At 34.7% G+C, this 14,462-nt stretch overlaps 1 protein-coding gene across 1 annotated transcript; it reads left to right on the top strand.

Moving 5' to 3' along the window:
• Positions 1-965: 965 nt before the first annotated feature.
• On the top strand, positions 966-7,185 carry SLITRK6 (SLIT and NTRK like family member 6). Its single transcript, XM_007098387.3, has 2 exons — positions 966-1,086; positions 3,462-7,185. Exon 2 carries the CDS (start codon positions 3,486-3,488, stop codon positions 6,006-6,008), a length of 2,523 nt encoding a protein of 840 aa, XP_007098449.1. The 5' UTR covers positions 966-1,086; positions 3,462-3,485; the 3' UTR covers positions 6,009-7,185.
• Positions 7,186-14,462: the final 7,277 nt, after the last annotated feature.

Raw genomic sequence — 14,462 nt, 5'->3', positions numbered from 1 at the left:
AATATTTCCATTCCAAATAAATATTATCTTAACTGCAAAAGAACCTCGTTTCTAGTCTCATTACTGAACATTAGCTGTAGGGAAAGAAATAATGAAGTATACTACTGAGAGTCTCTGACATGAGGCTTTAAAAAAATTAAATGGTAAATCCAAAACTGCAAATATTGCAGGAAAGTAGTTCACGTGAACATTTTAATAATTAGTGCACCATTTCAACGATAAATACCAGTAAAAAACAAAACCAAAAAAGCAAAACCGAACCTGAAGCAACCATTCTACAGGCCACATGGCTTGCAGCTTTTCTGCACACGTGTGTGTAAACAGTACAGTACTGTGCTAGCTGAGAATTTAACATAATGTGTTAGTTAGCTTTTATACAACGTTTAAAACGGTACATCATTATTTCCATCAAAATTTACTTGCACTCTCTCTGGTATTGAAAGGGAGGGGAAAGGCCATTTGCAGAAAGAGGAGGAGTTGAGCAGTCCCAAGGTGGAGCTGTCTCTTGTGTTAAATGACACTGGCAGGGTAAAGAGCTCTGCTGGGGAAGGGCTTAAAGGCTGAGTCAAAAGCCAAGAAGTCTCTTTATTTACGCCTACCTCCCAGCCCTTGGCAATCTGACTAATAACAAACTGAGCTAACAAGAAAGACTAGAAAGGGAGGAAAGAGAACACTGCTGCAGCTTGGATCTACAACCTAAGAAAGCAAGAGTGATCAATCCCAGCTCTGTGAAACATCTTGTTTATTTCCTGTGTTCAGCAGCTTGCAAATGGTTAACTATATGCAAAAAAAGTCAGCATAGCTGTGAAGTATGCCGTGAATTTTAATTGGGGAAAAAAGGCAACTGCTTCAGGATGATCTAGCATGCACTCTGCCTGAAATATTTTCAATGAAATGCTCAGCATTTGGTCTTTGAGCAGAGGTTTTTAACTTTATGAAGCAATGGGACCTGCCAAAAAGTGAAATTTGAGAAGAAAGTACGTGGTGGTTGGTGTTTTCTTTTTTAGTAAGGAAACTGAATTTACTTTGAACATCTCTTCCAGCTGTGCACTACAGATAACGTCAGGAAGAGTCTCTGCTTTACAGGTAAGATGAATGTTTTCAGGCTTTTCGAATGCCTATTTTTGCATTATCTTAAAATGATTCAATTTGTATGTTTGTCCTTTAAAAAAATAACTTTGCATTAAAAGATATCCAGTTTCATTCCTACTCATGGGCACAACTAATGCTGTAGCAGTTGCCTGTTTTCTCTGAGCAGCAGACAGTCCAACAGCTGGCTGCACAGAGGAGCAAATAATATAAGATGCCACTATTTATTTCATGGCATGCAGTGTGTTGTTGGAAACTAAGTATGTATGCCTTCTGAAGGAGAGAGCACTTCCAAACACCATTGTTGATTTTAAAACATAAGCAGAATATTAAAAGACTCTTTGTATTTTGTAGGCTACTTTTATTATTTCCTGACTTGAAAATACATATTTTTGACCTCTTTAACATTGGATCAGATGTTGTCAATATGGAACCAGTGTTCAAATTTGTGTGCATTTCTGAAAAGATTGCAAACTGTTCCCTAGGACATTTTGAAGAACATAAAATGAATATAAGATTTTAAAAAAATAACCAGAGATTGTCATTTGGAAGTTATTTATTGTTTTCTCAAGATGATGTGACTGGTGAAATGAATAATATTATTTCTTAGTAATCTATGAAGAAGTACTTTTAGTGTTTGTGGAAGCTAATCCACAAGTTGAAGACTCCCAACTACAAACCGTTGGATTCTAAACATAGACTCTGAGCTGTTTAAAATCAATTTCCCCATGGAAACATTTAATCTGCTAACTTTTCCTTCATATAGAAAGGCACTATACTGTTTTATTTCCTCAGCTGCCTTTTACCATTCAGAAACTTCATACTAGATATGTTTTCAATAAAACAATGTATTTTCATGGGATGAAATTTTTTTTTCAGGATTCTTGATTGGGGTTTGGTAATGTTCTATCTGATTGTGAATGTTAATTAGGTTCAAAGTTATTGTTCACATTCCATTAAAAGTAAATAGAAGCAGATACCATTTGGAAAAGTTGAAGAGTTTTGAGATACGGTGTTTATTTACCTTTCAATTTAATTTATATGAATTTAAGATATACTACTTAAAGGAAAGAAATGCCACTAAACACCACTAGAGTTACATGTATTTATCTTGTCACTGCTGCCTTCTCAGAGTTAAATCTTTTTTAAAAAATTGCTATTTCAGCTGCATGTCTTAAATTTTTAAGAAGTTGGAATATATGATGCTGTTATCCTGAACTGTCATTTTTTATTTACCTAATTAGAGGTATCCTCAAGTGTTTCAGGATCGTGCAGTTTGTTGTAGAGTTCATTGTTTGTGACTTTAAGCCTTATTATAAAGGAGATCCACTGTTTAATTATGTGATGACATTCAGTGCCCTAAAGCCTATTTTAAGACCTTGTTAGAAAGTCATTTGCTAGAAGTTTATATGAGGCATTGCTTGTTCATTTACAGCAGCTAGAAATGTGTTACAAAGCTCAGCTTTTCTTCTTCAAGGTTATGATATTAACCTCATACATAACAATTTAAAAGCAGCAGGAAATATCCTACCTTTAGAAATTCAGTATACAGTCCGACAAGTGAAATTTTAATGGACACTCTTAACCATATGTATCTAATACTATCAAGCTTATACAAAGTGCCCTAGACAGCATAGTTAAAATGAAATTCTTTTCATAGTGAACTACCATCTTACATGGTCAGAGACTTATTTTCCTCAAGGTTTTTAAATAGATGATAAAATTAACAAGTATCTTGAGCCAATCATCAAAACAGGTTAAAACATAGACACAAGTATTAGATGTTACATTGTAAGATCCAGTTCAAAAATATAAATAAATAAAGGAATTGCATTATTAATGCATATGTGCATACATATATACATACATGTTTTCTAACTTTATCTAACATTTTTTGCATTCCCTACAGTATTCTCTGCTTCTGGCTAATATCATGTATTTGTCTTATATTGTAATCCTTCAGCCTTAGATTCATCAACTTTGTGTAAAAAAAAAAAAATCAGCATCTTCTCAAATACACACCTTTACATCATATCAAAGTACTGATGGCCCAATTAAGCAGCACCTCTCTCGTCTATTAAAATGCAGTTTATTTGGCAAATGTGAATACCACTGATGATATAAAATTTAAAATTCTCCTTGACCTAAATTTTGTATTTTTATCACAGGGCAAGTTCGAAGTAAAGCAAAACATGCTTGTCATAGTATTAGAAAAAAAAATAAAAGAAAATGTAGCTGCAGAAGGTATTCATAGTTTCAGAGTAATTTTTTTTTTCCTTTTGGAGGAAAACCTTCTATTTTGTGATTGTGAGGTTCATCTCCTTCCTCCCTCTGCCCACTAAAGTGCATTGCTATTGCATTTTGTTTTACAGAATCAGATTTCATCACACGACAACATGAAGCTGTGGATTCATCTCTTATATTCATCTCTCCTTGCCTGCATATCTTCACAGTCCCAAACTCCAATGTCCTCGACCAGAGGTTCTTGTGATTCTCTTTGCAATTGTGAGGAAAAAGATGGCACAATGCTAATAAATTGTGAAGAAAAAGGTATCAAGAAGTTATCCCAAATAAGTGTACCACCATCACGACCTTTCCACCTAAGTTTATTAAATAATGGCTTGACAATGCTTCACACAAATGACTTTTCTGGGCTTACCAATGCTATCTCAATACACCTTGGATTTAACAATATTGCAGATATTGAGTCTGGTGCATTTAATGGCCTTGGCCTTCTTAAGCAACTTCATATCAATCACAATTCATTAGAAATTCTCAAAGAGGATACCTTCCATGGACTGGAAAACCTGGAATTCCTCCAAGCAGATAACAATTTCATTACAGTGATTGAACCAAGTGCCTTTAGCAAGCTTAACAGACTTAAAGTGTTAATTTTAAATGACAATGCCATTGAGAGTCTTCCTCCAAATATATTTCGGTTCGTTCCTTTAACCCATCTAGATCTTCGTGGAAATCAGTTGCAAACATTGCCTTATGTTGGCTTTTTAGAACACATTGGCCGGATATTGGACCTCCAATTGGAGGACAATAAGTGGACCTGTAATTGTGACTTATTAGAGCTAAAAATTTGGTTGGAAAACATGCCTCCACAGTCTGTAATTGGTGATGTCGTCTGCAACAGCCCTCCAGTTTTCAAAGGAAGTATACTAAGCAGACTGAAAAAGGAATCAATTTGCCCCACCCCACCAGTGTATGAAGAACACGAGGATCCATCAGGATCGTTACATCTGGCAGCAACTTCTTCAATGAGTGAAAGTCACGTGTCAACCAAAACCACACCTCTTTCAAAACCAACCACCAAAGCACCAGTTTTGATACCCTATATTACAAAGCCATTCACTCAACTCCCAGGACCCTACTGTCCTATTCCCTGTAACTGCAAAGTACTATCCCCATCAGGACTTCTAGTACACTGTCAGGAGCGCAATATTGAAAGCTTATCAGATCTAAAACCTCCTCCACAAAATCCCAGAAAGCTTGTGCTAGCAGGGAATATTATCCATACATTAATGAAGTCTGATCTAGTGGAATACTTCACTTTGGAAATGCTTCACTTGGGAAATAATCGTATTGAGGTTCTTGAGGAAGGCTCATTTATGAATCTGACAAGATTGCAAAAGCTCTATCTAAATGGTAACCACCTGACCAAATTAAGTAGAGGCATGTTCCTTGGTCTCCACAATCTTGAATACTTATATCTTGAATACAATGCAGTTAAGGAAATATTGCCAGGGACCTTTAACCCAATGCCTAAACTTAAAGTCCTCTATTTAAATAACAACCTCCTGCAAGTTTTACCACCACATATTTTTTCAGGGGTTTCCCTAACAAGGATAAACCTGAAAACAAACCAGTTTACCCATCTCCCTGTAAGTAATATCTTGGATGACCTTGACTTATTGACTCAGATTGACCTTGAGGACAATCCCTGGGATTGCTCCTGTGACCTGGTTGGATTGCAACAATGGCTACAAAAACTAAGTAAGAACACAGTAACAGATGACATCCTCTGCACTTCTCCAGAGCACCTGGACAAAAAGGAATTAAAAGCACTAACTAGTGAACTTCTTTGCCCTGGTTTAGTCAATAACCCATCCCTGCCAACTCAAACTAGTTACATGATTGTCAGTACCCCTGCAACCACAACTACAGCTGATACTATTTTGAGATCACTTACTGATGCTGTACCACTCTCTGTTCTAATACTAGGACTGCTGATTGTGTTCATAACCATTGTGTTCTGTGCTGCAGGGATAGTGGTTCTTGTTCTCCACCGCAGGAGAAGATACAAAAAGAAACAAGCTGATGAGCAGATGAGAGACAACAGTCCAGTCCATCTCCAGTATAGTATGTATGGCCATAAAACAACTCACCACACTACTGAGAGACCCACTGCATCACTCTATGAGCAGCACATGGTGAGTCCCATGGTTCATGTCTATAGAAGTCCATCCTTTGGCCCAAAGCATTTGGAAGATGAAGAAGAAAGGAATGAAAAAGACGGAAGTGATGCGAAACATCTCCAAAGAAGTCTTTTAGAACGGGAAAATCATTCACCACTCACAGGGTCAAATATGAAATACAAAACCACAGACCAGTCAACTGAATTTTTATCTTTTCAGGATGCCAATTCATTATATAGGAACATTTTAGAGAAAGAAAGAGAACTTCAGCAACTGGGAATCACAGAATACCTAAGGAAGAACATTGCTCAACTCCAGCCTGACATGGAGGTACATTATCCTGGAGCCCACGAAGAGTTAAAATTAATGGAAACTTTAATGTACTCAAGGCCCAGGAAGGTATTAGTGGAACAGACTAAAAATGAGTATTTTGAGCTTAAAGCTAACTTACATGCTGAACCTGACTACTTAGAAGTCCTGGAGCAGCAAACATAGATGGAGAGATTGGGGCTTTTGCAGAAATGCTGTGATTCTGTCTTAAGTCCAATCCTTGTAAATAAGTGCCTTACATGAGTGTGTCATCAATCAGAACTAAAGCACAGCAGTAATCCTATGGGAAAAAAAGAAGAAAAAGAAACTCAGGGATCATTGGGAGAAGCCATTGCATTGTCTTTGGGCAATTTTGCCTACCCCCGATAAAATAAATCCTTGCATGTAAATCATCCAAGGATTATAGTAATATTTCTCCATATACTTAAAAGTGTTTCAGAAAAGTCCTCTTGCACATCTAAGAGGGTTGAGTCTTTAAGCAACCCTTATTTTCTTGAATTACCAGTGGATGAAATAGAATTGGGTTTTGTCATTTAAAAGCTATAACTGTATATGTAGTTATTATAATATGTAAGGAATATATTGTTTATATAATCAGTATATACCACAAAAATGTACATTGTCAGATACACCTAATTTTCTTGAAATAAAGGCAAAAGGAACTGGAACTTCAAAATTACCACTAGTAATAGTAAAGAAAAAAATAGAAGGTTGAATTAGTAGGCTATGAGGAGCCCAAGACTTCAAAGTTTTCATTTGAGGGTTAGAAAAATACCACTGCTATGCTTTCTGAATTTGAAAATAGGAGTGATTAATAGTTCAGGTGGATAAATAGGCAAACTTTTTTGGTTTTTCTGCACATTTTGTGTGGACAATCTTATTGTCAATGCTGCTGTGAACTAAGGTATGTCATTTGTGCTCAAAGTTCATTTTTTTTCCTTGGGATATTTTTAAAATGCTACTGATACTCAATTGTAAATATTATTAGTGCATAAATTAAGTTTAGTTTCTTTCATAGCATTAATCCTTTGTAAATTTGAATGACCATGATAGAAATATGTTTCTTGTGGCAAGTAATAATTCACAGGTGTAAAACAAATAGGAAAAATTGTGTTTTTAAAAATCTTTATTGATGTAAACTGATAGTTGCCATAAATTAGTAGCAAAAGGCACGTCTAAGGGTAAGTGTTTTAAGTTGCCTCAGGAGTGGGACAATGTAGCTTTATTTTACAAGAAAGTATAGCTAGATTTCTATGAACTATTTATTCTGTACAGTTTTGTATATTTTTGGTTCACAAAGGTAATTATTCTTGGGTGCCTTTCAAGAAGATTAAAAATACCACTCACGACAATAAAAATAAAATGAAAACTCTCTTTTTAAATGAACTTTCTTCAATTAGTTTGATTTGTAATTCAATCAAGTCAGGATTAACGCAAACACACGCATGCACTGAGGTACATGCATGAGAAGGAGATTTCTGTCTGTTATCTACACAGAAGCTTCTTGTTCACTATCTGCAAAAAGGCCATTCTGTGTCTGGGTATGATTGACATGGAGCCAGACCTAAGTCTGACCAGTAGTTCCCCCTTTCCAGCAGATTGTTTTCCCACTGACTACAAATGAAAGTGATTTATTTTTCTTCTTTCTGATTATAGAATCAATGACACAGCAGATTTCCACAAGGCAAAATAGAATTAATCAAGGTGATCTAATTCTGTTTTCTGAACACCATGCAGATCCATGCACAGGGTTAGTAAGGAACATATTTCAAATTAGAAAGGACTTTTTCTAATTTACTTACTACTATTTTAGTGATTCCTGAATGTTCTATTAAATGTTTTGGTTTCAACACCAACTGTCTGCAATACTAGCAAATTATACATTATTTCCTTGATTTTGAATAAGAAGCCTTTTTGCTGATAAAGACAGTAAGGGTCTGTACTTCCTGGTATGAAAACTAATTATGAGTATGCTGTGATATCATAACACTAGGTTTTCTTTTTTACTAAAAAAGTTTTTAATGTTTATTTGTTTTTGAGCAAGAGAGAGAGAGAGGACAGAGTGCGAGCAGGGGAGGGACAGAGAGGGAGAGGGAGACACAGAATCTGAAGCAGGCTCCAGGCTGAGCTGTCAGCACAGAGCCCAATGGGGGGCTTGAACTCACGAACCATGAGATCATAACCTGAGCTCAAGTCTGACTTCAGCCACCCAGGTGCCCCACTAGGTGTTCTTTTAAATCATTGCATATATTAATAGAAAACAATAAATGATTATGTATTTAAAGAGTTCATTGAAAACCTAAATTTCTCTACTAATGCGCAAGGTTGGAAAGAACAAAGATGAGAATTCTTAGTGAGTTACACTCATTAAGGGAAAATCTTTGTGTATATGGGGTGCTATATATATTTATCCACTAAAAAAAAATCAGCACAATAATGACTAAAAGTTACATTCTAAAGACAAAAACAAAGCAAGAGGAGATTTCATGTTATTGCACTACTTCTATTCACTAGAGTATTTGCCAATATTATCTGATTCCAATCAAGTGCATAGAGGTATTAGAAAGACTTAAAAAATTCCCATGCCTGGAGGATCCTTGGAATGGATCCATGAATGCAGACAGAGACATGTCCTTAGGAACATTCTTGTTTTTTAGGTGAGGTAATTTTTTTAAGCCTTTCATTGTTAATCACCTAAAGTAGTAATATTCATTCTCCAACTTATATCAAGATGGAAGAAAGTTATATATTAAGTCATGTAAATATATCCTCCAAATTAAATATAACTTCAAAACTAAAATCCGGTGGGAGTCTGGATTAATGTTGTAGAAATCATTATGATTTCCAAAGGGTAACAAGTTTTATTTTTATTTTTTTGAGTTTCTTTATTTATTTTGAGAGAGAGAGAGAGAGCACTGGGGTGGGGCAGAGAGAGAGGGAGAAAGAGAAAGAGTCCCAAGCAGGCTCTACACTGTCAGCATAGAGCCCTATGTGGGGCTTGATATAGGGCTCCATGTAGGGCTCCATGACAGGCTTGAACTCAGAACCATGAGATCATGACCTGAGCGGAAATCAAAGTTGGACGCTTAACTGACTGAGCCACCCAGGTGCCCCACAGGGTAACAAATTTTAAAGACTTAAATGTTTCAGTCATAATGGGATCTGTCTTGTGTGATTTGCTTCCCTACTACAAGTAGTTGAGAGTTGAAACAGCCAGTGATGGTCTTTAACTCTTAATGGGTCGTGTGACCTGTGATAATCACTTAGAACTTTGGTGATTTTACCTGCATGTTCTATTTCTTCTCACTCCTACTAAAGATACACTTTTATTATAGTCCCTGTTTGATTATTGGCTTAATTAAATGGCCAGTGTGTTTTCTTTCTTTAATTGTTAGATTCAAAGTCCCAAGTCTGAATTCAGTATCCCCAGCCTTATTCCTATGTACCTTGACATTCTAACAATTAAACCAACAAAATAAACTTATAATTATCCTAGTTTTTTTTCTTGATGTACATGGAAGTTACAGTTTTCTCACTGCATATCAGTGCAGCTTCTGATTTATGTCTGAATCTTGAATTTTTGTAGGATAGTGATACTAGTGCATAATCATACAGGATCAAGTCTTTTTAAATGTGTCAACCTGTTAGACATAGATGGCATTAATCCTTATTTAAGAAATCATCTGTCACTAAATAACCATGAAAATTCTTACTGCAAATATATGAAAGTATTCTTCAGATAATCTTCCATTGCTCTCCAAACTGGATGGAGATTTTATAATACATGTAAGAAAGGATTATATCAGTAATGTTGATTCTCCATTTTGAATCATCTTTATAACATGGAAGAAGAAAGCCTGTCTTTACAACTCTAGCAGTAAGTAAACTGAAGTACCAGCTAAATGGCCTTTAAGCTGCCTTGATATTTTCACCCACTTAATTTAAAAGGCTTACACTTTGATCTAGGATTGAAAATGTGATATGAGTATCCCCTTGTCATTAAACACAACTTTTAAAAATATAAATAAATAATAAAATAAGATTGAGTCTTAATATACATGTAATTTATTTTGTACTTTTTTTCTTTAAGATATTTCTTATTTTTATTCTTCTATGGTAACTAATGTACAAACATTTGAAAAAGATGATGGATACTACTAATTTGACGAATTGACAATACACATTTTTTAATATAAACAGACACAAATAAATAAAGAAAGCTCAACAAATACTTCCACATGTAAGACTTTGTACATAATTATCATTGGAGACTATTCTCTACGTGAAAAGAAAATTATCCATGTGCATTAAGTGCTGACTATTTGGGAAGAGAGGTTTAGATCTCTCGGTAATTAAGAAATGTTTCTACAATGGATTTAAGGACTCCTCTCTATTTCTTTTCCATGAACGTTTTTATTATACAGGCATAAATGGCTGCAGTTCTCTTCTTGAGTAGATGGGGGATTATAAAACCTTGTTCTTGATAGGAAAGGAGACAATTACAAGTCTGTCTCAAGAGGAATGATCCTATATCTGAGCACCCATATCGACTGATCTCATTGATAAGGAATGGATAACTTATTAAAAATACAATATTCCTTTTTGCATTTTCAATTCCATACATCTGTTTCATCTGTTTCAAGATTCCCTGAGGTTTTTAACCATAACTGTCTCTAATTAAAAGTTCGATATAATAGTTTATCTTTGAATTACAAGAGTTATATTATTAAAACTATATCGTTTAATAAATTTCTGTACTATATGGAAATAAACACCAGTATCTGTTTTATAGAATGCAACTAGTTTTTAAAAGAGGAATTTATGTTGACTATATATACATTCGTTCTTATGTATATGTAATATAGAGGAGACAGCCAGATGTAGAATTCTCTTCTAGCTGCTTTGAAAGTGTAATCAAAAATAGACAAGTACTCTTCTGTTTGTAAATGTCTTTCAGAAGATTAGTGAAGAATAGAAACAATGCAAAACAACAAATTGATCACACACATAACACACAAACATTCATGTATTTCCAATTAAAATAACTTACAATTGTACACCTTTTAAATAGAGTACTTTTGTCTCATAATTTTAAAACATAGAAAGCAGAAGACCTTCCACAAGTAGTTATTGCCTCCTACATATCTTAGGTTCCATCAGTTAGAAAAATCAGTAATGTGCATTTAAGTAAGGTATTTTGACTTGCTCACTTAGTATAAAAATCTCTGGTCATTTAATTGTCGTGTCATTATATTTGGCATTATAGGTGGACTTGAACAGATTGTACACACAAAATATCATTTTTTGCCCCAATTAATGCCTTCAATTTTAAATTCAGTGTTATCAGTGATGAAATCACCATTAGTGAATGGATGATAAGTGTGTTTTCATCCCATTACTTAATGGTATAAGCAATACAAAGACATATAAGCTCCTGTTACCATGTTTTATGATTCACATGTATCATAAGGCAATACATGGTAGAATAAGAAAGTTAACAATAGAGTTCAGAGAAGTCATGATTCTAGAAGAATAGGATCAATTTAAATGCTACATATGATTTCATCAATTAAGATTTTCATAGACACATTTTGGGCCTATTCCTAGCATTCTGCAGTACTTTACCGGGGAAGACATTGTATTATGACAAAGCAGACACATTTCTCAGATATCAGAACATCATAAATTTCTAGAGTTTATATATTCTATTTTTTTATTTTACAAATAAAAGGTTTGAAATATTTGTCCTGTATTATATAACTAGTAAGAGTAACAAGATCAGAATTGGAACCCTGTTTTATTGTTGTTATTTTATTGGGTTTTGTTTTATTCTCAGGGCTGTGGTCTTCATCAGACTGTCATAACCATGAATATTTATAGGCCATATGGAGACACAGAAATGTATGTCTTTGCTTCTGTATTTAGGTAGTACATTCTTTTTCTAAACATTTAATTGAAAGAAAAATCAGACATTTCCGTAACTCTGGACATATATCATGTAACTGTAGATTGTTCAAAATGACATATAAGCACATTCTAGATACAGGTGGAAAAATGCTAAATGATTTACTATTTTGAACAACATGTGCACATGGCAGATAGAACTCATAATGTAGTTTATTTTTTCAAATTCAGAATAATTAATTACTATTTATCAATAGTCTATATATTTTTAAACACAATTTAGTATGAATTTACTTTCTCCTCTATCTCGTAGACTTAAACATTGACAAAGAAAATACATACAGATAGTTTTCATGATGCATTGCATTAATTAAAAACTTCATGTATAAACATGTAACTTAAATGTTGTTAGAATTACCTTACACATAGAGATTGTGGTATCAGATATTTTCATTATTCTATTTTTAAGACTTCTACTTGCAACAACAAAACAACCTTTGCCAGTGCTTGTAAGTTAAAATAAAGATCATCAATTCAGTAAATATATCATTTGAATCCTAGAGAAACAACTTTATAATTTGAGGAATTTTTTAATTATTATTTTTTATTTATTGTTTAAGTTTATTCATTTTGAGAGGGGCAGAGAGAGAGGGAAAGAGAGAGAATTCCAAGCAGGCTCTGTGCTGCCCAATAAAGGGTAAAGATCCATGAACCGTGGGATCATGAAGTGAGCCGAAACTAAGAGTCAGATGCTTAACAGATTGAGCCACCCAGGCACCCCTTATTTTTTCTTTCTAAATAAACTTTAATTTTAGGGCGTTTTTTGGTTCACCACAAAACTGATCAGAAAATAAAGGTCTCACATACCTCTTGGCTCCACAGAAGCCTGGCTTGCCCACCATCAACATTCCCTACCAGAGTGGTACAGTTATAGCAATTGATGAATATACATTGTTTAATATCACCCCAAATTCCATAGTTTGCACTATAATTCACTATGGATGCTGTGCATTCTATGAGTTTTGGCAAATTTACAATGATATGTATCCACCAGCATAATGGTATGTATCCTCCATTATAGTAACCTAGAGCGTATTTTCACTCCCCTGTAAATCCTCTGCTTTGTCTAATTCTTCCACCCCTGAACAATTACTGATCTTTTTACTATTTCCATTCATAGTTTTGCATTTTCAAGAAAGTCATAGAGTTGAAATCATAGTATGCAGCCTTTTCAGATTAGCTTGTTTCACTTAATAATATCATTTAGGTTTTCTCCATGGCTTTTTATGGCTTAATACCTTATTTCTTTCTAGTGCTGAATTATATTCCATTGCTTGGATATACCACAGTTTATTTATCCATTTTCCTACTGAAGGACAATTATGGTCATTTCCAAGTTTGAGCAATTATGAATAAAGCTGCTATAAGCCACTTAATAAGCCACTTGGGTGGCTCAGTTGGTTAAGCATCTGTCACTTGATTTTGCTTAAGGTCGTGATCTCACGGTTCATGAGTTCGAACCTTGAGTTGGGCTCCGTGCTGACAGTGTGGAACCTGCTTGGGATTCTCTCTCTCCTTCTCTCTCTCTCTGCCCCTCCCCTGCCCTCTCTCTTTCTCTCTCTCTCTCTCTCTCAAAATGAATATACTTAAAAAAAACACACAAAAATAACAAAAACAAAAATAAAAACATATGTATGTTGGGTTTTATGTGGACATAAGTTTTTAACTCATTTGGGTAAATACCAACTAGCACAGTTGCTGGATCATATAATAACATTTGTTTGGTTTTGTAAGAAACTGCCAAATTGTCTTCCAAAGTGGCTATAACCATTCTTCATTCTCATCAGCAGCAAATGAGAGTTTCAGTTGTTCCACAGCCTCCCCAGTATTTGTGTTGTGAGTATTCCAGATTTTGGCCTTTCTAATAGGTGTGTAATGATATTTCATTGTTGTTTTAATTTGTCTTTCCCTGATCACATATGATGTAAAGCATTTTTTGGCATATATTTTTGTCATCTTTATATCCTCTTTGGTTGGGTGTCTGTTAAGTTATTTGGCCTATGTTTTTAAGTTTATTTATTTATTTTGAGAGAGACAGAGAGAGAGTAAGTGCTAGCAGGGGAGGAGCATAGAGAGAGAGAGGGAGAGAGAGATTCCCAAGCAGGCTCTGTGCACTTGGGCTGGAACTGTAAGCTCATTACCGGAGCCGAAATTAAGAACTGGATGCATGACCAACTGAACCACCCAGGTGCCCTGGCCTATTTTTTAATCAGGTTTTTTCTTATTGTTGAATGTTAAGGGTTCACTGTATATTTTGGATGGCAGATGTTTATCACATATGTTTTTTGCAAATATTTCCCCTAGCCTGTGGTTTTTCTTCTCGTTCTCTCTACAGTATGTTTTATAGAGCAGAGGATTTTAATTTTAACGAAATCCAGCTTGTCATTTTTAAAATATAGATCATGCCTTTGATGGTATCTATAAAATCATCACCATGTTTTAAATCACCTAGATTTTGTCTGATGTTATCTTCTAGCAGTTTTATAGTTATGAGTTTTATATGTAGGCCTACCATACATTTTGAGTTATTTTTGTGAAAGGTAAATCTAGATTCTTTTTTTCTTTTCATATGTGGATGTCCATTTGTTGAAGAGACTATATGAAGGATTTTAAAATCACATACAATTTATGGGGTGCCTGGGTGGCTCAGTTGGT

This window comes from Panthera tigris, chromosome A1 (genome assembly GCF_018350195.1).
Source record: "Panthera tigris isolate Pti1 chromosome A1, P.tigris_Pti1_mat1.1, whole genome shotgun sequence".
NCBI classification, from domain to species: domain Eukaryota; kingdom Metazoa; phylum Chordata; class Mammalia; order Carnivora; family Felidae; genus Panthera; species Panthera tigris.
This window is presented reverse-complemented; position numbering and strand designations above follow the sequence as displayed.